Below are 23,536 nucleotides of genomic sequence, written 5' to 3'. Positions count from 1 at the left end.
GTAAATGGTTTGTCCCAACCCTCTAACTGCCACTTTTGCTGGACAGATTGGTCTGTTATAGGAAGTTGAGAAAAAACAGCAGAGCCAACAGGTAAAAGGAGGAAGTTACAGGGGGACTCCGAAAAACAAAGACTGCGGTGTTCATGTCAGTGACAAACGCCATCATATCTGTAATTTTTTATTGTGTCTTTAATACCAATTCATAAGTTCTTACATTAGACACAGCCAGGTACCTAGTATTTTAAGAAGGAGGTCCGCAATGGAAGTCCTCATACCTCTCTCAGGAATCACTGCCTTTTCCAAGTATTGGAAGATCAATAAACCAACCTGACACCCGTCCCTGTGATGTCATCAAACTTTGGGTGGAGTTCTCACATCTCCCGCCTCCCCCCACATATCTTTATACATCCTCCCCATACACATAACCCAGCATGGAGGGGCTCAGTGAAGGTGGTGGTGAAGGTGTGGAGGTGTCGGATCGGGTCACACAGATCATAAAAGGAGATCCGCCCGGCCTCATAATCCAGATATATCCTGACTTTCTTACTGGAAATATTGGCGGGTAAGAGGGACTTATTACTGTCATGTATTACCCAATACTGATCATCGTCATTATCCCTGTACAATCCCCAGGACTTGTTATTCTTTCCAATCTCTGACTTATGTCCTCTTCTGTCTATACTGGGGTAACACATCCCAAGTATACATTCATCTGTCCTCCCAACATCCACATCCCAGTAATGTCTCCCTGATGAGAAACTCTGACTGCTCATCACCTGAGGACACTGAAATCTCTCTGATGTTTCTGGGCAATTCTGGCATCTATAAAACTTGGCTGCCATTTTCCTGTCATCTGATATATGTAACTTATTACCAGCTGTGTTCACATCCAGTAATATGTCTGCAGCTTCCTGTCTATAGAAGTATACATTTACCTCTGTTATTATATCAGATAAACCTGTGTGTAAGACCCCCGCCACATCCAGACCCCCTCCATCATGGAGGAGTTCCTCATGTCTCTCTCTGTCCTCATTATCTCCATCCTCAGTATCACACAAGTCACCTGTGTCTGATTTCTGTAAGACAGTCAGTGGATCCGTCATGTTACACAGCTCCTCAATGTCCACCATCTTCCTGGACAGCTCCTCCTTCTTTATTTCCAGATCCCGGATGGAGATGGAGATCCGCTCTGCCCGCCCAGAGATCTCCCTCAGGACTCTCTTCTCCAGGTCTTCCAGACGTCTCCTGAGATCTCTAAACAGGGCAGTGACTCTCTCTGTGTCACCAGCTGCTTCTTCTTCTACTTTCCTCCTGTGTTCCTGCAGACTCTGGACTCTTTCCTCCGTCTCCTCTCTCTTTGTCAGAAGTTTCTGCAGAACATTCCTCAGTGTCTCCTTCTTCTTCTCAGAAGCCTCATCCAGTGACTCCATCTCATGTCCTTTATGTCCTCCAATCAAAGAACAAGATATACAGATACAGGTATCATCCTCTGTGCAGTAATACTCCAGTATCTTCTTATGGACGGAGCATTTCCTGCTCTCCATGGACAAGGTGGGGTCACATAAGATGTGTTCTGGGGACTTTTTGTGGACTCTCAGGTGTTTATCACACAAAGAAACTTCACAGTGTAGACAGGATCTAACAGCAGGTACAGGAGAGTCCACACATTGAGTACAGAAGACCCCAAAATCCTCCTGATCTGGCTGCGCTTTGTTCCTCGTGGGTATGCTTCCCTGCAGTGCAGGACGATCCTCAAACTTCTCTCTACATTCAGGACAGGAATATCCTCCAGACCCCTCATGTGTATCCAGCACACCATCAATTGAGTCCTCTTGTCCACATTTCGGGGTTACAGGATCTGTATAAATGTTCAGGCTGATGGAACATTCGAGCTCAGCTCTCAGATCTGCAGACGCCATCGCTGACAGCAGAAGAGAAATGAAGTGAAAGTCTCTGGAACTAGAAATGCAGTTGAACCGGTTACATCTTTTCTTCACAGGGCGAGGCTGAGCTCAGCTGTCAGTTGATTTGTTAACTAACCTTTTGATGTCAGATTAAGATACGTGTATGTTTACACTTTAAAAAATCTATTTATCCACTTGAGGGCCAGCATGATAAACCTTTCTTCCAGAATTCAAATCCATAGGTGGCATCAAGGGTCTAGCACCTAGGGGTAGGGCACATTGGCCTTTCTTTTCCAGCAGCAAGCCTGTTATACACCCAGAGATGAAGAGAAGGTGGTGGAGTGTCTATCCAAGTCTTCATCCTCCTCCTCCGTATCCCAGGAACAGAATAGCTTAAAGTCTTCAGTAACTGCTAAAGCTCCCTGTTCTTCCTTCCCATCCACAGATACTTCTGTCATTACCTGCCAATTGTCACAGAGGAATCGGCTAAGTTAATGAAGCTCAGTATCAGCTATTTGCTGCAAAGGGTGCACAGCAATTAATGGGCTCCAAGGTTGAGAAGGAGTGCAATGGAAGCATAGAGGGGGGGGATAAGGCAGGATGAACTATTTGGCACACATGTTCCTGCAACTTCTGCAACATTGGCTCCAGTATTTAGTAGTGGGGAAGCCAAAATAAAGTCTTTGATTATACTTGGGTACCATATATAGCAGAGGAGGAAAGATGGGGAGAGGCACAACATCAGTAAGGCAGGATTTAATCTGGGAAGCTCACAGAGGAGTGGGGGAAGCAACTGGTAAATTCCACCTACTGTATTTTCTGGTGTATAAGACTACTTTTGAACCTCAAAAAAATCCCCCAAAAATGGGGGGTCGTCTTATACGCCGAGTATAATATCTCCAAGGTACCTTCAGTATAAGTATTACCGGTAGATGTAATCTCTCAAGACGCTGGCTGTGTGGGAATCCTGTACCGGTATACCGTATGTACCGTAGCTTCGGCTACATACAGTGTACCGCGCTGAGCCAATTAGGGAGAGCGATGTATTCTATTATTGAATGCAAAGCCTGCTCGGATTGGCGGAGTAACATCAGCCCACCTCTCTGACTCTGCCAATCCGAGCAGGCTTTGCATTCAATAATAGAATACATTGCTCACTGTGACTGGCTCACTGTATGTAGCCGAAGCTACGGTACATACGGTATATCGGTACAGGATTCCCGCACAGCCAGCATCTTGAGATTACATCTACTGGTAATACTTAGGGTACCTTAGAGATATTATGAGAGATTACATGTATTCTAGTACTAGGATACCTTGGAGCTCTATGAGAAATCTGATGTTTTTCAATGGTGTTGCCTTGCTTCAGAAGTGGGGTAGTCTTATACGGCGAGTATAGCCCAAAACCTGTTTTGACTTGAAAATTAGGGGGGTCGTCTTATATGCCCAGTCGTTTTATACGCCGGAAAATACGGTAATTGCAGGTGTCAACCTTTATCAACACATATGCTGTAGATTGCACTGTAGTAATGTGCAGTCTCTGTCTAAAGAGTACCAAGCGTTGCAATACCATCAGTCATTTGGGTACCAGAGATACATGACTTCTCACCATGGGCTCATTGGGAGCCGCACCTCTATGCTAGCCTTCAACATGAATAAGTTCACACTCCTCCTTCTACTTCTAGCTCCTAACTTTCCACCTCTACCACCACTATACATGATTCCCCATCAGCAGCCTTGAAAGTCGTTCAATGGGTTTCAGCGGTTTACCTTTTGACTCTTCCAATGGGGAAGAGGTCCCCAACAGAGTAGGGGCATGTGTAGGCCTAAACCTTTCTCTAATTTTGCCAACCCCACCCTGCCATTTCAAGCTTTAGCATTTAGCAGGCAAGTATCTATGTCCAGCTTATAGAACAGAAGAAGAAGAAGTACAACCCCAGACATCCCTATGCCCAGTGGCTTAATGGCAACTTGGCCAAATTGTTGGCTTTACAGCTCCAGCCTTTCTAGCTTGTGGTTTTGAATTTGTGGCATGCGCTTACCTGCAGTGGAGCATTCCCAGCTGACATTTTTTTTGACCATAGGGCCATCCCTGCCTTCCACCATCATGTGGAAGATAATGTTTCCATGTTCCTGGAATGTCCACCTGACCGTAGACACATAATCCAGCAGGTAGAGGCAGAAACTTTATATAGTGTTCACTGTGTAACTCTGCTGGTAGCCAGAAAGAATACAAGAGGGGGCACACTATTGTAGCTAGCTGTGCCACCCAGTATTCTTACAGCTGATGACAGTAACAGTGCAGTCGCATCCATCTCTTCCTCCTCAATGCCCTTCTTGGATGAGTTGTCCTCTGAAAAGCAATTCAAGGGTCTATGCAATTACTCTTGCAAAAAAATAATGTCATATAATATTGCAGCTGGTATGCCTGGGACAGGAGCCACAGTGAGCCTGGGATTAGGTCGGCTCCTCAGGGGCAGACCCAGAAATGGTTAACTCCATCTTGTGCCAGGAAAGATTATGTGTGACAATGGTTCCAACCTGCTGCCTGCTCTATGGTTGGGGGAATTCACACAGCTTTTGGAACTCCATACTCAGATTTTATCTTCTCTCCCTTTCCTCTCTCTCCTCTCTTTGTTTTTCTTTCCTCGTCCTTTTTCTCTCTTCCATTTTCTCCCCTTCTCTCCTGCTCTTTCCTCTCTCCATTTTCTCTGCTCTTCCCTCCTCCCACTCTCTTCTCTTCCCTTCTCCTCTCTCTCTCTCTTCTCTCCTTTTCTTTCATCTCTCTTTTCTCTTTATTTTCCCTCATCCTCTTTCCACTCTCTTCTCTACTCCTCCCCCGCCCTTCTCTCTTTCTCTCTCGCTTGTCTCTTTGTTTTTCTTTCCTCCTCCTATCTCTCTCTTCCATTTCTCCCCTCTCCTCCTCTTCTCTCTTCATTCCTCCTCCCTATCTCTTCTCTCCCCCTTCTCTCTCTTTGTCTTTTCTCTCTTCCTTCTTCCTCTCTCTGTCTCTTATCTCCTTTTACTTAATCTCTCCCTCTCCCTCTCCCTCTCTTTTACTCACTCCTTTCCTCTTTCTCTTATCCTCTTTCCACTCTCTTATCTCCCACTATCTCCTCTCTCTTCCTGCTCTCCTCCTTCTTCTATTTTTTCTCTTCTATACCCCATGTCTTCCTCTTTATTTTCTCTCACTCTTCCTCCTCACTCTCTCTTTTCTCTCCTCCACCCTCCTCTCTCCATCTTTTTTTTTTCATCTCTCCTCTCCCTCCTATATCTCCTCCCCCTCTCTCTCTCTTTTCTCTCTTCATCCCTCCTCTATCTTCTCTCCTCCTCTCTCATCTTACTTTCTTCTCTCTTCCTCACTTCTGTCTCTCCCTCTTCTTTCCTCCTTTTCCCCTATCTTTCTCTTTTATCCAGTTCCCTCCTCTCTCGCTCTCTTAGCTCCCCCTTCCCACTCTCTACCTTTTTTCTCCTCCTCCCTCCTCACACTCACCTTTCTCTCCTCATTTTCTCTTCTCTGCTCCTGTATCTGCTCTCTCTCCTAATAAATACTGCGTTAAACGTACAGTAATGCACAGACAAAGTCTGTGATGTGATTTTATGGATATACAGTGCACCCTGAAAGTATTCACAGCGCTTCACTTTTCCCCATTTTGTTATGTTACAGCCTTATTCAAAAATGAATTAAATTAAAAAATATTAAGAAAATCAACTTTTTTTGAGGTACAGTGCATCCAGAAAGTATTCACTTTTTTCAAATTTTACTGTTACAGCCTTATTCCAAAATAGATTAAAATCATTATTTTCCTCAAAATTGTACAAACAATACCCCATAATCACAATGTAAAAGAAGTTTGTTTGAAATCTTTGCAAATGTATTTAAAAAAAAGAAAGAAAGAAGAAAAAATACCATGTACTGTACATAAGTATTCAGAGCCTTTGCCATGACAAAATTGAGCTCAATTGCATCCTGTTTAAACTGATCACCCTTGAGATGTTTCTATAACTTTATTGGAGTCCACCTGTGGTTGATTAGACATGATTAGACATGATTTGGAAAGACACACACCGGTCTTTATAAGACCCCCATAGTTAACAGTGCATGTCAGAGCAAAAACCAAGCTATGAAGTCCAAGGAATTGTCTGTAGACCTCCGAGACAGGATTGTATGGAGGCACAGATCTGGGGAAGCGTAAGTAAAAATTTCTGCTGTATTGAAGGTCCCAATGAGCACAGTGGCCTCCATTATCCGTAAATAGAAGAAGTTTGGAACCACAAAGACTCTTCCTAGAGCGGGCCGCTCAGCCAAACTGAACGATCGGGGGGGGAAGAAGGACCTTAGTCAGGGAGGTGATCAAGAACCTGATGGTCCCTCTGACGAGCTCCCCCTTTTTTTTTTTTGTGGAGAGAGGAGAACCTTCCAGAAGAACAACCATCTCTCCAGCACTCCACCAATCAGGCCTAAATGGTAGAGTGCCCAGACTGAAGCCACTCCTTAGTAAAAGGCTCATGACAGCCCAACTGGAGTTTGCCAAAAGGCACCTGAAGGACTCTCAGACCATGAGAAACTAAATTCTTTGGTCTGATAAAACAAAGATTGAACTCTTTGACCTGAATGGCAAGCGTCATGTCTGGAGGAAACCAGGAACCGCTCATCACCTGGCCAATGCCATCTCTACATTGAAGCATGGTGGTGGCAGCATCATGCTGTGGGGATGTTTTTCAGTGGCAGGAACTGGGAGAGAAGTCAGGATTGAGGGAATGATGAATGCAGCAATGTACAGACACATGTTTGATGAAAACCTGCTCCAGAGCGCTCTGGACCTCCGACTGGGGCGAAGGTTCATCTTCCAACAGGACAACGACCCTAAGCACACAGCCAAGATAACAAAGGAGTGGCTACAGGACAACTCTGTGAATGTCCATGAGTTTCCCAGCCAAAGCCCAGACTTGAACCTGATTGAACATCTTTGGAGATACTGTATGGTTTTGGTAAGTCTGAAGGAAAATGTCTTCAGAAAATCTTATAGTGTGTATGGCCCATTAGAGTGCCATCTGGTGGACACGTTAACCCACTGGCTGTGCAAACAATTAGTCAATCAGCAAAATTACTCCCCAATTAGAGGTGAGTAAATATTTCAAACTACAGCCTCTGAGCGGATCTCTAAATAATAGAATCTTTGGGAATAAAAGGAAGAATTCAGAGAGAAAAAAGGGCTTCATATTCATCTTAGGGCTCTTTCACACGGTCCGCCTCCGTCACCGCTGACATCCGCTGCCCCATAGGGCTGAATGGGCATCCGATCAGATCCGCCTAAAAAACTGACAGGCGGATCTGATCGGACCGCCCGTGTGAAAGAGCCCTTAAACACAACCATCTTAAACATCACCATCATCTTCATTTTCTTTTTTTATATAAAAACTGTTTATTTAGGTATATGTAGTACATAGAATCATGCCAATATAGAAAAAGATAAGACACTTCACAGGTATAAATTTATACCATAAAGAAAACAACAATTTAGAAGCACATAGAGAATCGCAAACACAACATATACACACAAGGTGATATTCACTATCCGTGTGCTAATCATACCAGTCCAAACGTAGCTTGTGTGTCTTCCTTCCAAAACATATTCTATTAAAGCTAGGTGGCTGCTGCTCCAGTCAACTCCACTGGGTGGCAGAAGAGAACACTGTGCAAAAGATAAACAAAACCAGGCGCACACCCATCCTAGTGTATTATAGTTTTTATTACAGGACAATGAATCAATATAAAATGCACTCACATGGTACAGCAAGTACTGGGCATATGTAGGTTCCTCTCCTCCTGTATGGCCACTTCAGATCCTGCACTGTACCCACTCAGTGTCCCCTGGAAAGTGAAGCTCCCCTCAGGGCAAGCGATCCGCTGCACCTCTGGCAGATCCCGCACTGTCCCACTCAGTGTCCCCTGGAAAGTAAAGCTCCCCTCAGGGCAAGCGATCCGCTGCACCTCTGGCAGATCCCGCACTGTCCCACTCAGTGTCCCCTGGAAAGTGAAGCTCCCCTCAAGACGAGCGATCCGCTGCACCTCCGGCATCTCTGACTAGTGCGCCTGCGCCCGACTCCGCTGTCCCCACCATGAATCCCGCACAACGCACAAGGATCCAGGCAGAAGCCGATAATTATGGGGACGGAACAACTCCGGCAGATGGTGGTGGAGGATGGAAACTAAGGCCCAGCACTGGTTGCTATGACAACATGTCAGGTCATGAGAGGAACCTACGTATGCCCAGTACTTACTGTAGCATGTGAGTGCATTTCATATTGATTAATTTTCCTTTAATAAAAACTATAATACACGAGGTTGGATGTGCGCCTGGTTTTGTTTATCTTTTGCATAGAGAATCTCAAGATTAACATCTGGGTCGCTAGAATTACACATATAGACAAACAGAAAGAGCTCCCAATGGTGCTAAATATTTAGCCTATGACAATGTGAACCTATAGAAGTTCAAGGTACAAGCCTATGACGGTGGGTCTTCCACGCATCCCATTTACGAGAAAACAGGTGCATCTTATCCTGTAAAGTATACAGTATAGGACCCTTTCCATTAATATAATACCATCAACTCTATCCAGAATTGTAGATAAAGGAACCATTGGGGATTTCTAGTGTAAAGCAATGGCCCATATGGTCAACGCACAAATAGTGTGAATTAACCTTTCCTCTTTACGTAAAATGCCTGGTATTGGAGCACTGATCAGGCACATCTGCATTGTAAGGTTTAAAGGAGTGCCAAATATTGCTGAGAATATAGCAGAAATTTTGCTCCATACATAGGAAAGTTGCTGCAATCAAAATACAATCACAAGGGCGCACCGGCCTACTGCATTATCCTCCATAAAATACTTAATTAAAAATACTCACAAATGAGTTCTTGGTAAGTGCATATCATAATACTGAGTTTCCGTCAGCGTCAGAAACAGAAGATGTACCGTCCTCAGTAGCTTGAAATGATTTACGCGTTTCGAGGCTCTGAAGAAAAGGCTAAGCCTCGAAACGCGTAAGACATTTCAAGCTACTGAGGACGGTACATCTTCCGTTTCTGACACTGACGGCAACTCAGTATTGTGATATGCACTTATCAAGTGCATATCGTTTGTAAGTATTTTTAATTCTGTATTTAATAAAGCCCTTTATGGAGGATAATGCACTAGGCCTTTGTGTTTGTAATTTGATTGCAGTGATTTTGGATCACCCTGGTCCTAAAGGGGCTGCAAGGCTGATGCATTTAGGAGAAGCCAAGTGTATAGTCGCTAGTAGTCGCATGTGTGTGGCTGAAGCTTGTCAGAAGGTCACTTCTCTGAGCGCAGGAGATAGGTGCATTGCATCATTTTTTGTTTGGTCCATTTCATAGGAAAGTTGCTCACAGTCCCAAAAAATATGTTTAAGGGAACGTGAGAGTGGACAACCATGAATACATAATCCTGAGTGTCAGGGAAATGGCCGTAGGAGAGCTGGCAACATTGCCAGTAATACCGATGGATGCTCTAGGCGCATCTGGCGCTTCCCTATACGCCCTGGCGTGAGAATGGTGAACGCGCATGAGCGACGGCACAAAGGCGCGAATGCGCGACCATGCGAATACAATGCGTGACAGACGCAGCCTCCTGCTGGCCTATAAAAGGTGGCTGTGGGATTCTACTCATTGCTGAATTATCTTCAGCTTCCCAGTGTTCCTGTGCCTCCTGTGTTCTGCTCTTGGATCTCCTGTTGTGACCCGGTTGCTCCTGACGCTGCTTGATCTCCTCCTCCTGGTTTTACCCTTGGCTTCCTCCATTGACCTTGCTCCTGCTACCTACCCTGTATGACCCAGGGTTGCTTCAAGAATTTAACTATCCTGTTTGTCTCCTGTAATGACCTCGGCTTCTACCACAGTTCCCGCTGCCTGATCCAGTCCTAGACCTCGGCCAGTTCCTGTCTCTTCTACTAAAGACTATTCCACGGCACAAGGTTGCCCGGCTACCCCAGAGCTCTTGAAGACTCCCATCCTACTGTGCTTCCAGCTCGCTCCTGGATTCCCCCCGGATCTACCCATCTGCCTCCAGCTGGTAACCCATGCCACTTGGGGCGCTACACCCTCTGTACCAACTTCAGGGGTGTGCCGCACTGAGCCGCAAGGGGAGCCCTCTCAGCACCTTGGCCTCAGATCAGGTACCTCTGACATTGAGGCTCCAGGAAAGATAGCTAGATGTTAGGAGGTTGTATAATACCACCTGGTCAGTAATTTAAGGGCAGTCTCCCCAATCGCAAGTGATTTAGTACATTTGCATAAATTATCCAGCATAATATGCCAGTCCTCAGGATTAAACTGCATAGTGCAATCAGTCTCCCATCTACTCATATAAGGGAGCACACTAGCAAAATTGGAAATGAGAGCTGAAAGATAGAGGTCCAAAATGGGACCATTACCTTTAGGGGTGTCATGGCAAAGCCTTTCAAAAAATGTAATTGGGGAAGTTGGAGAGAGGCCATAGTGAGTGGTATAGAAATGTCTAATCTGCAGATAATGGTAGAATTCTCGGTTTGGAATTTGTTTCTGTGTGCGTAAAAGCTCAAAAGAAACAAATGTTCATCTCATTTGGAGGTCAGCAAGAGGGATAAGGGAGTTGATATGTCACCACGAAAAGCTCTTTAGGGAAGTAAAGGCAGGATTAAAAGTGGGGTCCCCTATAAAGGATGAATCTGGGAAAACAGAAGACACTGGGCTAAGTTTAGATTTGTAATGGGTCCAAAGGGATAATAATTGAGCAACTAAGGTGTTGAGAGAAGTTAACCACTTGCCGACCGCCCGCCACAGATATACTGCGGGCAGGCTGGCTCAGCTGCGCGAACCGCAGTAGATACGGCACTTCGTGGGAGCGCTCTGCCCCCCATTAGGAAGCCGATCCACAGGACCCTGCTGAGAGAGAACGACGGTCTGCTGTTGTAAACACAGCAGACCATCGTTCTCTCTGGAATGAACACAGAGAGTCTGTGATCCTCCTATTTAGGATCACAGGTCTCTGTGTTGATTTCACAAGTCCACTCCCCCATACAGTTAGAAAGCACCCACCTAGGCTCACACTTAACTCTTTAATCACCCTGGGTTAACCCCTTCCCTACCAGTGTCATCATTACAGTAACAGTGCATATGTTTAGCACTGATTACTGTAGTAATGTCACTGGTACCCCCAAAAGTGTCAAAAATGTCAGTTAGGGGTCCAATCTGTCCGCCGCAATGTCGCAGTCCCACTAAAAATCGCCACCATTACTAGTAAAAAAATAAATAAATAAAGATTACATAAATCTTTCCTTTAGTTTGTAGACGCTATTACTTTTGTGCAAACCAATCAAAATATGCTTATTGGGATTTTTTTTAACCAAAAATATGTAGCAGAATACAAATTGGCCAAAAATCATGAAAAAATTAAATTTTATTTTTGTTTGTTTTTGAGAATGTTATATAGCAGAAAGTGAAAAATATATTTTTTTTCAGAATTGTCACTCTTTTTGTCACGCTCCATGTAACTGACACTATGATCAAATAATTCAGGTGACTCCTCCATGCATGATGGTGAGGCTACGGAACGAGTAGCTGTAGACAAGGTGTCTGTGGAACAGGCCAGAAAGGTCTGTGGTCATTTCCGGCAGTCATACAATGCCAATGCTCGGCTACCTGACATTCAACGGGAATTCAACCTGCCCACCAACCGCCTCAATTGTGACAAGTCCACCAGGTGGAACTCAACATTGGCAATGCTGCAGTGGCTGCACACGCAGCAGAGGGCAATCAATGAGTACCTGTGTGAGTATGGCACAGGGACAGGCTCAAGGGAGCTTGGCTTTTTTTTGCCACGCCATTGGCTGCTGATAAAGGATGCATGCACTGTCCTGTCACCATTTGAGGAGGCCACAAGGATGGTGAGCCAGGATGATGCATGCATCAGTGACACTGTCCGTCTAGTCTTCCTGCTGGAGCACAGGGCATTTGAGTCAGAACAGCGGGAGGAACAGGAGGACTTCCTTTTTTCACAAGGCCACCTTTATGCAGTGTAAGATTCTGGTACCCTTAATATTCTATTTTCTTTCAAATATGCGTCCCACCTTTCTCATTAGGTGGTACGCATACACCTTTAAGACGGATGATGTCATCGCCGAGCGCCGCAGAGCGGCTATTTCAACCACCGGCGTTCTCACTCACATCGTTCGTTCAACCTGCCTTGTGTATCCACATGCTTTCAAGCCTGTCTCGCTGTCGGAACCTCCAGCTATTTACTTTTACCTGGAGCAGACCGGAACCTCGCTACTGATCCCTGTATCTCGCTACCGGATCATTCCCTCTCTACTGGACCCCTCTACTACTAACATTACTAGTGATAAGTACCCCACAGGGGAATCCTCCATAACCTTACTTACACTATCTATCATCTGCACTGTTACATAGATTGCTAGCTCTTGAGTCTACTACCATCTATCATCTGCACTGTTACATAGATTGCTTCTTCTTGAGTCTACTACCATCTATCATCTGCACTGCTACATAGATTGCTAGCTCTTGAGTCTACTACCAACTATCATCTGCACTGCTACATAGATTGCTAGCTCTTGAGTCTACTACCATCTATCCTTGCACTGGGTTAGTCTATCCTGTATTTGTCATCTGCTGTCCTTACCACCTGTTACCATACTCGATTACTAACCTATCTGCATTCTACCTAAATACCATCTAATACTCTCCTGAACATTTCTATCAAGTGTTTACCATCTCTATCACTGTTCACACCTGTCCCTTCAGCACATCACCTTCATACTGTCATATACATCCTATCACTCCAGGAACATCTTATTGAGTGTGTATATATCTGTATGCTGAAGCTGACAGGCCCACAGTGATGAGTCTGGAGAGTTGGATCTGGTTATTCAACACATCTCTACATGACTACTGTGTGGAGATTTTGCAGCTGCAAATCCAGCCTACTACAAAAACGCAGGAGCGTTACAGATTGAACGAACCATAAAAAAAAAAAATGGATTCAGCAGAATTACCCACTCAAGTGACACAATTAACACAACAAGTAAATGCGTTAATACTTGCTCTTACTGAAGTAAAAGAAGAGAATCAGACTCTGACGCAGCAGGTAACCCGTCTCTCACGGCTTACTGCTGTTCAGCCCCCTGAACCTAAAATAAACCCTCCTCTAGTGTTTACAGGTGATCGGAAAAAATTTTGTGAATTCAAAAACGCATGTCAATTGCTTTTTTTGTTAAAACCTCGTACATACCCTACTGATCAAATTAAAGTCTGTACCGTTATTTCATACTTAACGGGTGATCCACGGGCCTGGGCAGACTCTCTCTTTGAGAAAAATGATCAGATTCTCAACTCCTATTCCTTATTTCTAGCAGAACTCGCTAGTTTATATGAAGACCCCAATAGGCAGAGTACTGCTGATATTCAATTGAGGGCTTTAAAACAAGGAAGGAGACCTGTAGAAGACTTTGTAGCAGAGTTCAAAAGATGGACCCTTGATTCAGGGTGGAATGATACATCTCTGCGAACTCAATTCAGACTCGGGTTATCAGAAGCTGTTAAAGACGAGCTCGCCGGAGCGGATTTACCTGGCACCTTGGATGCCTTGATACAACTTAGTATCAACATCGACAGACGACTGCGAGAAAGAAGGGCTGAAAAAATGGGAATGCCATTATCTAGTCCTTCTCGGATTTCGGCCGTTGACCCTACTCCCATGGAGGTAGGAACCATACGCCCACCTTTATCAACTACTGAACGAGCCAGAAGAAGATCCAGAAATCTCTGCATGTACTGCGCATCCCCGGATCATTTGATAAGCGTCTGTCCCCTTGTCCGCAAAAAAGAGGGTGAGTGTTCACATGTCTTGCTAGGAGGATTAACGACTTCCTTTTCTAACCCCTATCTTTTTGTTCATTTAACATTACAGTGGGACCAGACTAGGATCACCACCAAGGCTATGGTCGACACTGGATCTTGTGGAAACTATATTGATACACGTTTTGTTACCTTAAATAAAATACCTATTATTTCAAAACCTAAACCTGTTTCTGTTAGTTTCATTAACGGGATTCCACTGTCTTCTGGTCCAATCACCAACCAGACACAGGCACTCCTTGCCACTGCCAACGAGTCTCATGTGGAGACCATCACCTTTGATATACTATCCTCACCCCATTTTTCCATTATTTTGGGACTTCCCTGGTTACACACACACCAACCAATCATAGATTGGAAAAAACAGACTTTGGCTTTCCCTTCTCACTATTGTGAGATTACGTGTAACCTCCCATCTTATGGAAAGATCCTGTCTGTGGTGTCAGATGAGATTGCACCACTATGCTATCAGGATCTGTCCGAAGTATTCCTTGAGAAAAATGCTCAAGTGTTGCCTCCCCATAGGGATTATGATTGCACTATCGATCTACTCCCTAACAGCAAATTGCCTTTCGGTCATGTTTATCCCCTTTCACAGGATGAACTTTCTCATCTCAAGGAATACTTGGATGAGAATTTGAAAAAAGGGTTCATCAGACCCTCTACTTCTTCCACAGCTGCAGGACTTTTCTTTGTCCGCAATAAGGATTCCAGTCTTAGGCCTATTATCGATTATAGGCAATTAAACACGATTACGATAAAGGATCGCTATCCTTTGCCGCTTATACCTGAACTCATTGAACAAGTGCGTGGGGCTACTTACTTCTCTAAATTAGACCTGAAAGGGGCATACAACCTAATCCGAATCCATGACGGAGATGAGTGGAATACAGCATTCAGAACCAGATACGGATTGTTCAAATATCTTGTGATGCCATTCGGGTTGTGTAATGCTCCCGCAGCCTTCCAAAGGTTCATAAACGACATCTTTAGAGACTTACTTGATGTCTGTGTCGTAGTATACCTGGACGATATACTTATCTATTCGCGATCTATGCCTGAACATATAAAACATGTAAGACTTGTGTTATCCAGATTACTCTCACACAATCTATACGTGAAATTAAAAAAATGCCTATTTCATAAGGAAGAAATATTATTTCTAGGATACATCATATCCAAAACTGGAATTAAGATGGATATGAGCAAGATATCCTGTATTCTGGACTGGCCTATACCAACAACTCGTAAGGCATTACAGCGATTCCTTGGATTCTCAAACTTCTATAGGAAGTTCATCAAGAACTTTTCCGCTATTGTGAGACCTCTCACACAACTGACAAGTATAAAGAAACCATTCAAATGGTCAGAAGAAGCGAATCAAGCTTTCTGCTTGTTAAAATCAAGCTTTACTTTTGCTCCCATACTACGCCATCCAGACCCATCCCTCCAATATATTCTGGAGGTAGATGCGTCAAATATGGCAGTAGGAGCAGTTCTCTCCCAACGACCAACAAATACTTCACCACTCCACCCAGTTGCTTTCTTTTCAAAATCACTAAGCAGCCCAGAGGTGAACTACCCAGTGGGTGAAAAGGAGTTGCTTGCCATAAAACTGGCACTGGAGAATTGGCGACATCTACTCGAAGGTACCCAGTTACCAATACTCATATATACAGATCATAAAAACCTTCAATACCTCCAGACTAACAAAACTCTCTCCCACCGGCAGGTACGATGGTCATTATTCTTCCTAAGATTCAACTTCCTAGTGACCTACACGCCTGCAGACAAAAATAAAAAAGCGGATGCGCTATCACGATTAATCGAAGATAACTGCGCCGAAATCACTTCCATTCCCATAATACCCTATGAACGTATTATTGGTGTTGTCCGTTCCTTGAAGGAAGAGATTTTGCACAGTATAGGATTGGATTCACCTCCACCACAACTAAGTACTGATGCAGAAGGCTTCCTCTATTACAACGACAAACTCTACATACCCCCTACTATGCGCACCAAGATCTTGGAGTTGTCACATGATGTGCCCATGGCAGGACATATGGGTATGACGAAAACCCTTAATTTGCTTACCAGGCAGTTTTGGTGGCCTGATATGAAGACATCTGTACAAAAATTTGTTTCTTCATGTGACATCTGTGCAAGGTCCAAAATTGACACTACAAAACCATCTGGTCTACTCTGCAGTCTACCAATACCCCAGGTTCCATGGGAAGTTGTGTCCTTAGACTTTATAGTAGAACTACCACCTTCTAAAGGATTTAATACCATTCTAGTGTCAGTGGACCACTTGACAAAGATGGCACATTTCATTGCTATCCGTAGACTACCTTCGTCTAAACAAACAGCGGAACTACTGATGAAACATGTGTTCAAGTTGCATGGAATTCCAAAGACTCTTTTGTCCGACCGTGGTTCACAGTTCATCTCTAAATTTTGGCAAGCACTTTGTCAAATATTACGGATTGAGCGAAAGCTCACTTCTCCCTACCATCCTCAAACCAACGGACAGACTGAAAGAGTCAACCAGTGCATTGAGCAATATCTACGTTGCTACACATCATACCTACAGGATGATTGGGTGGATCTCCTCCCTCTGGCGAAATTTGCTTACAACAACGCAACCCACAGTACTACTAAGCAAAGTCCGTTCTACTTGAATTATGGGTTTCATCCCACTCTTCTTCCACCACGCATCCTGCCATCAAGTAACCCAGTAGCCTCGGATTATCTTACCCAAATAAAAGACTCTCTGGGTTTACTCAATACCACTATATCACACGCTCATAGTCAACAAAAAAGGTACTACGACCTTCGTAGAAGACCTTCTCCTCAGTATGCTATTGGGGACCTCGTTTGGCTATCGACAAGAAACTTAAGATTAAAGATCCCTAGCAAAAAGCTTGGACCTTTATTTTTGGGACCCTTCCCAATTATGAAACTTATTGGAAAAGCTGCAGTACAGCTCACCTTACCAGCAGATCTCAAGATCCATCCCATCTTCCATGTGTCGCTACTGAAGCCCCATGTTCCTAACCAAGGAATAAGGCCTACCATCTTGCCTCCACCTCTAGTACAAGTTGAAGGCGGAGAAGAATATGAGATCAAGGAGATTTTGGATTCTCGCATCCATAGAGGAAGACTCCAGTATCTCATAAGATGGAAGAACTATGGACCCCAAGACGACACCTAGTTGGATACCTCTGATGTTCATGCACCTAGGCTTATACGAAGGTTTCACTCGAAATACCCAGAGAAACCAGTGCTATAGGCCTTCCGGAGCCGGCCTTAAGGGGGGGGGGGTACTGTAAGATTCTGGTACCTCTGGTACCCTTAATATTCTATTTTCTTTCAAATATGCGTCCCACTTATCTCATTAGGTGGTACGCATACACCTTTAAGACGGATGATGTCATCGCCGAGCGCCGCAGAGCGGCTATTTCAACCGCCGGCGTTCTCACTCACATCGTTCGTTTAACCTGCCTTGTGTATCCACATGCTTTCAAGCCTGTCTCGCTGTCAGAACCTCCAGCTATTTACTTTTACCTGGAGCAGACCGGAACCTCGCTACTGATCCCTGTATCTCGCTACCGGATCATTCCCTCTCTACTGGACCCCTCTACTACTAACATTACTAGTGATAAGTACCCCACAGGGGAATCCTCCATAACCTTACTTACACTATCTATCATCTGCACTGTTACATAGATTGCTAGCTCTTGAGTCTACTACCATCTATCATCTGCACTGTTACATAGATTGCTTGCTCTTGAGTCTACTACCATCTATCATCTGCACTGCTACATAAATTGCTAGCTCTTGAGTCTACTACCAACTATCATCTGCACTGCTACATAGATTGCTAGCTCTTGAGTCTACTACCATCTATCCTTGCACTGGGTTAGTCTATCCTGTATTTGTCATCTGCTGTCCTTACCACCTGTTACCATACTCGATTACTAACCTATCTGCATTCTACCTAAATACCATCTAGTACTCTCCTGAACAAACCTATCAAGTGTTTACCATCTCTATCACTGTTCACACCTGTCCCTTCAGCACATCACCTTCATACTGTCATATACATCCTATCACTCCAGGAACATCTTATTGAGTGTGTATATATCTGTATGCTGAAGCTGACAGGCCCACAGTGATGAGTCTGGAGAGTTGGATCTGGTTATTCAACACATCTCTACATGACTACTGAGTGGAGATTTTTCAGCTGCAAATCCAGCCTACTACAAAAACGCATGAGCGTTACATGCAGATAACATTCCTGCTGGGCCACAAAACACACAGGAGGAAGAGGAAGAGGAGGATTGTGGCAGCATGGATGTAGAGGATAACATACAGCAGTATTCAAGGGATGGTTTTCATTCCCCAGAAACCCCAGGAGTTATACGTCACTGGGGAGAGGTTGCTCCTGACAATGTCATCCTTAGTGACCCACAGGACTCAGAGTTGCATGCCTCCTCAAACTTACACTGCATGGGCTCCCTAATTCTGCAAAGCCTGAAAAAGGACAAGGAGAGGGATTATTACTGGTTGGCAACCCTTCTTGATCCACGTTACAAGGGTAAAGTTAAAGAGCTCATCCTGCCTTAACAGAGGGAGTAGAGGATGAAACATCTTGAGGGCGCCTTAAAGAAAAATTTGTGTAACACCTTTCCAGACACTGGGAGGTTAACATTCTCTGGACGTGTTTCTGAGGCATCGTTCAGCCAAAGAAGGAGCAGCGTAGAAGGCGGCTGGCTGACCAATGCCTTTAAACAATTCTTTAGTCCTCAGCACCCAGGGCTGTTAGGTTTAGGCAACCACCAGCAGCCTCTCCATCATATGGTACAGGATTATCAAGGGGCAAGAGCATGCTTGGAGACCTTTCAAACTGAGCATCCACTGAGTTACTGGGTCTTGAGGATGGACCACTGGCCAGAACTTGCTCAATATGCAATCGAGCTACTGGCCTGTCCTGCTTCCAGCGTGACATTCAGTGCTGCTGGAGGTTTTGTGATGGATAAAAGAGTGTATATAATCAATTTAACACAGTGCTTGCATACATGAATATATAAACAAAATCACGTGACTCAAAAAAAGGAAACAATATATATGAAAAAATATAAAAAAAAAATTTAAATGCAAAATATAAGTGTCCAAAATTAGAATAGGTATCCAAAGCAGTGTCCAATAAAATAAATATTTAATAAGTAGTGAAGTGCTCTAGTGCAAATACTTAAACACTAGTGCTCCAAGTGGCTGTTGTGACCCCTCCAGGAACCCTTCTCACCAGAACATGTGGACCCTAAAATAGGGTCTAAAAAGCCTGTGAACGAGTGGATGTAGATAACACCAAATCTTCTCCTTAATGATTAAGAGCTGAATGGACAATCCTACTCAGTGGTAATCCTAGATGGCTCCAATTCGTAATTGCCAAAAAGAAGAGCAGGGATGGTGAAGCCCGTTTATGATATTTTATTAATAATAGCCAAAAACATACTCACAATATCAATATAATAAAGTGCAAGGTATATTGCAGTTAGTTCCGGGAACGCCGCTAGCGGCGTGGGTTCCACGGCTGTTCAGGAAGTAAACCGGAAGTGACAAATCCAAGGTGCCATACCGGAAATACGTTGATGCGTGCCTGTCCCCAGACTCTGTTGACCAGCTGACATTTATCAAAATGAATCAGTCCTGTATCAACAGCAGCTTAAAAAGCCCCTGATGCTGATGTAACTCATTAAATTTGCTAGGGGTCTGGCATCCCTTGAAGACTGCATATGCTGCCTATCCTATTTCTAAATCTTGAATATACTAGCTTCCATTAATGTTTTTGTATTAGGGCACCACCAACACCTAAGGCCTAATTTTTCTGCACCTGTATGACAAGTACACACGTTTTAAATTTTGCATTGAATTTTTAACAGCAGGAACCCTTGCTGCACCCAACAAGAGTAACTTCGAGGGGTTGCATTATCCAGGCACCACCAACACCCAAGGCCCAATTTTTCTGCACCTGTATAACAAGTACACGCAATTTGAATTTTGCATTGAATTTTTAACAGCAGTACCCCTTGCTGCACCCAACAAGAGTAACTTCGAGGGGTTGCATTATCCAGGCACCACCAACACCCAAGGCCCAATTTTTCTGCACCTGTATGACAAGTACATGCAATTTAAATTTTGTATGGAATTTTTAACAGCGGGGCCCCTTCCTGCACCTTGCACCTGCACTTTTTTTTTATAAAATTGGCGTACCAGATCAAAATCCATACCAGACCCAAAGGGACTGGGGGGAACCCTATGCTATTTTTTTCTTTTTTTTATCTGTATTGTCGGGAGCCGACAATACATTACAGCCGCAAACAAGTTTAAATGGCATTTTTTCCTTTAGAAATGCAGGATTGCTGCAGCAGGCTACATACATCGCACAAATGCGCAACTTTTCAGGCACATTAAGGGGACTCACAAAGCCCAATATTTAAAGGAATTTTTCATTTTTATTGTTTCACTTTAAGCATCATTAAAATCACTGCTCCTTTAAAAATGATAATTTAAAAACATTTTTTTTGCATTGATTTATGTCTCCCAGGGCAGTACCCAAAACCCCATACAAGCTTTTTGGGCAATAAGCATTTAAGCCTTTAAAATTAGGGCTTTTGATTTTTCATGTTCGAGTCCTATAGACTTCAATGGAGTTTGAATGTTCTAACAAACTTTTCCCCCGTTCACGGTGTTCTGGTGCGATGGGGTTGTTCGGCCCATCACTATAAATCATCTTGGCAGAGGAAAGGTTTTACAATGTGTGTAAATCTGACAAGCTAATTGTTGACTGTCAGATGGAAGTGATTGCGTGGCTTTGCAGTTACTTGATCACTTCAACAAGTGCCAGTCCCCCTCCCTCATGTGGTCCCATCATGTTTTACGGGCTCTGTGCGCCCATCGGTGAACCCAGAACCAGCAAGGTGGGATTGCAGGGGGGAGATTAGCAAACATCCATTTGCGGATCTCCCTGTTCTACTAATAAAGTGATATGTAAAACATCACCTGGTGTTACTTCCCCCAGCAAGCATGGGTGTTTAAGAAGCTAATAGAGTGCAATCTGTACTCTAATACTTCTCTCAGAAGTCACCACTTCTTCTAAACATTGGATGAACAATGAACCAATCCCACCTCCTATTCTTGTGATGTCCCACATATCTGTAGCGCTACGCTCGTAAGGCCTGCTCAAAGACTCTGTACCCCACTGGTTGCCTTGACCTTGCAAGTCCTCTGACACCTCTGACACTCTGAGTTCTGACATTTCTGCTATAGGTAAAATAATTCAAAGGCCCACACACACAAGCAAAGTGAACCAGTTAAATTTGTTTACTGGCAGAATAATGGCAATGTATTCAGCAACAATAGTGTGCAACATACAATAGGTAAAGCAAAGTTGATATTATCTGGTGGCAAACTCAACAAAGGAATACGTAATCAGAAAACTTTAAGAACATACAGAATTTAACCCTGGACAGGGTCTATTGCTACAGGCCAAAAGGGTAGAGGAGTGATTACTGTAGACTTCTGTCAAAACTCTGCCTTTCATTTCCTGCCACCACAGTCCCAGCAATGTGTAACTCTGATTACAAACTAAACAAACACTCTAAAGTTCTTTCACCTTTCTCTCTAACATATACTGTTAATATAGATAGGCCTTTGTGGCCACTGAACATTCTTATCCCTTGTGGGGAGGGATATTTTGTAGTCCTTTAAAAGAAGAAGGCTTGGAAGAGGTTTGAGTCTTCAGCTAGCACTTTGAAATGTGCACAATGTGTTCTGACAAACAAGATATTCACTAGATACTTGTTGATTTTGTGTTGATTAAAGTGTACCAAGGGTCCCCTTGCAAGCTTAGTGGAATGACAAAGGTAATGATGTCTGCATGCAGTGTCCTTTGGAGTACATAGAATACGCAAGTGCCTACTCACCAATCTTAGCGGAATTTAGTGTTAAAAGTGGTGTGAGGGCTCCGCAGCAGGCCTCTGCAGAATGTGGCTCAAGGGACAGCGCTTGATCCCGAGTTGCACTGCACTACTGCCCAGCTGGATCTGGCGTGGATGTGATGAGAGCATCCTCCAGGCTGCCGCTGAATGACCTAAAGTGACTGGTGGTTGAGGCTCCCGCACCCGCTTGCAATGACTCCTTCTCCTTCCTCCCCGCAACTCCACTATGGCACTGTCTAATACTGAGTCATCGCTTACAGATCCAGGCCGCGGTCCCAAGGGAACAATTCTGTCCCACACAGGCTTTTTATCAACTCCCCCAGCATGCCCTGCTGTTCACCAGCTGGCTGGGATTTGTAGTCCACAACAGTCTGACTAAATGTAAAATTTGGCTCTTTGGACTATATGCCCCAAGATGCTTTGCTCCACTCCTAGGTCTCATTAACTCGGCATTCAGGATGTGATGACATAGAGTCCAGGCTGAGCACTAGGAGAGGACAGTGTTACTGTAGCAATGCTGCAGTGTCTCCTGATAATGCAGTCAAAATTATCCAGCTCCTGGCTATATGTGTAAGCTGTGGGGTAGAGATGAGGGTTAAAGTAAGGACAATTTGAGGACAGAGAACACTAATGTAAAAAAGATGAGTGTAGGGAGCATATTAGAGGAAAGGGAGACCGGAAATTACACTTCATAGAAAATTAAATATCAAATGTTGGTTTGCTTGTGGGGAGTGATATTCTGTAGTCCTTTAAAGAAGAAGGCTTGGAATAGGTTTGAGTCTTCAGCTAGCACTTTGAAATGTGCACAATGTGTCCTGACAAACAAGATGTTCACTAGATTCTTTCTCTGTGTGGATTCAAGTGTACCAAAGGTCCCTTTGCAAGCTTGGTGGAATGACAAAGGTAATGATGTCTGCATACATTGTCCTTTGGTGTACATAGAATGGGCAAGTGCCCACTCACCAATCCTAGTGAAATTTAGTGTTAAAAGTGGCACGAGGGCTCTGCAGCAGGCCTCTGCAGAATCTGGTTTAAGGGACAGGGTTTGATCCTAAGTCGCACTTCGCTACCGCCCAGCTGTATCTGGCATGGATGTGATGAGAGCAGCCTCCAGGCTACCGCTGAATGACCCAAATTGATTGGTAGTTGAGGCTCCTGCACCTGCTTGCAATGACTCCCTCTTCCTCCTCTCTGCAACTCGGCCACGGCACAGTCTAGCACTGAGTCACTGCTTACAGATCCAGGCCGCTGTTCCAAGGGAGCGATTCTGTCCCACACAGACTTTTTATCAACTCCCCCAGCATTACCTTCTGTTCACGAGCAGAAATATCAAATGTTGGTTTGCTTGCCTTCTTTCCAGAGTGGATCAGAGTTCCTGTTGTTTCTTTATACAGCTTTAGTTATCCTGCTTTAAACTGTTGTGTGGAAACTGGTACATCACTCATTAAAGAAACACTCAGGAAAGAAACATGGTGGCCTCAACTGACCCCTGTCTGCCTGTCATTTGAAGTGCAAATAATCAATAGATAATTTACGTAAAATCCAAAAAAAGTTCATCCTTGAAGGAGCTCATGAAACTTATAATAGAAAGTGCAAATGCTGAAAAAATAAGTTCATGTGAAAGTCCAAAACAATTCATCAATGAAGAAGTTCATGAAGGTGCAAGCTAAGAAATCAATCTTCTCTCATGCAA

The 23,536-nt window shown here is 44.1% G+C and overlaps 1 protein-coding gene and 1 pseudogene across 2 annotated transcripts in view; one reads left to right on the top strand and one right to left on the bottom strand.

Annotated features, from left to right (window-relative positions):
- Positions 1–371: 371 nt before the first annotated feature.
- On the bottom strand, positions 372–1,919 carry LOC309554215 (E3 ubiquitin/ISG15 ligase TRIM25-like; the record flags this gene model as incomplete). Its single annotated transcript, XM_082255848.1, has 1 exon — positions 372–1,919. The coding sequence occupies one exon, from the start codon at positions 1,917–1,919 to the stop codon at positions 372–374; it is 1,548 nt and encodes a 515-aa protein (XP_082111974.1).
- A 6,108-nt stretch (positions 1,920–8,027) lies between these two features.
- LOC309553096 (E3 ubiquitin-protein ligase TRIM39-like) overlaps positions 8,028–23,536 on the top strand; it is a 32,655-nt pseudogene continuing 17,146 nt past the window's right edge. The window contains exon 1 of the transcript in view: positions 8,028–8,172. The product of the transcript in view is annotated as an E3 ubiquitin-protein ligase TRIM39-like (transcript). The remainder of the gene's footprint in view (positions 8,173–23,536) is intronic.

This window comes from Pelophylax lessonae (genome assembly GCF_965119305.1).
Source record: "Pelophylax lessonae genome assembly, chromosome: 4".
Classification (NCBI taxonomy): Eukaryota; Metazoa; Chordata; class Amphibia; order Anura; family Ranidae; genus Pelophylax; species Pelophylax lessonae.
This window is presented reverse-complemented; position numbering and strand designations above follow the sequence as displayed.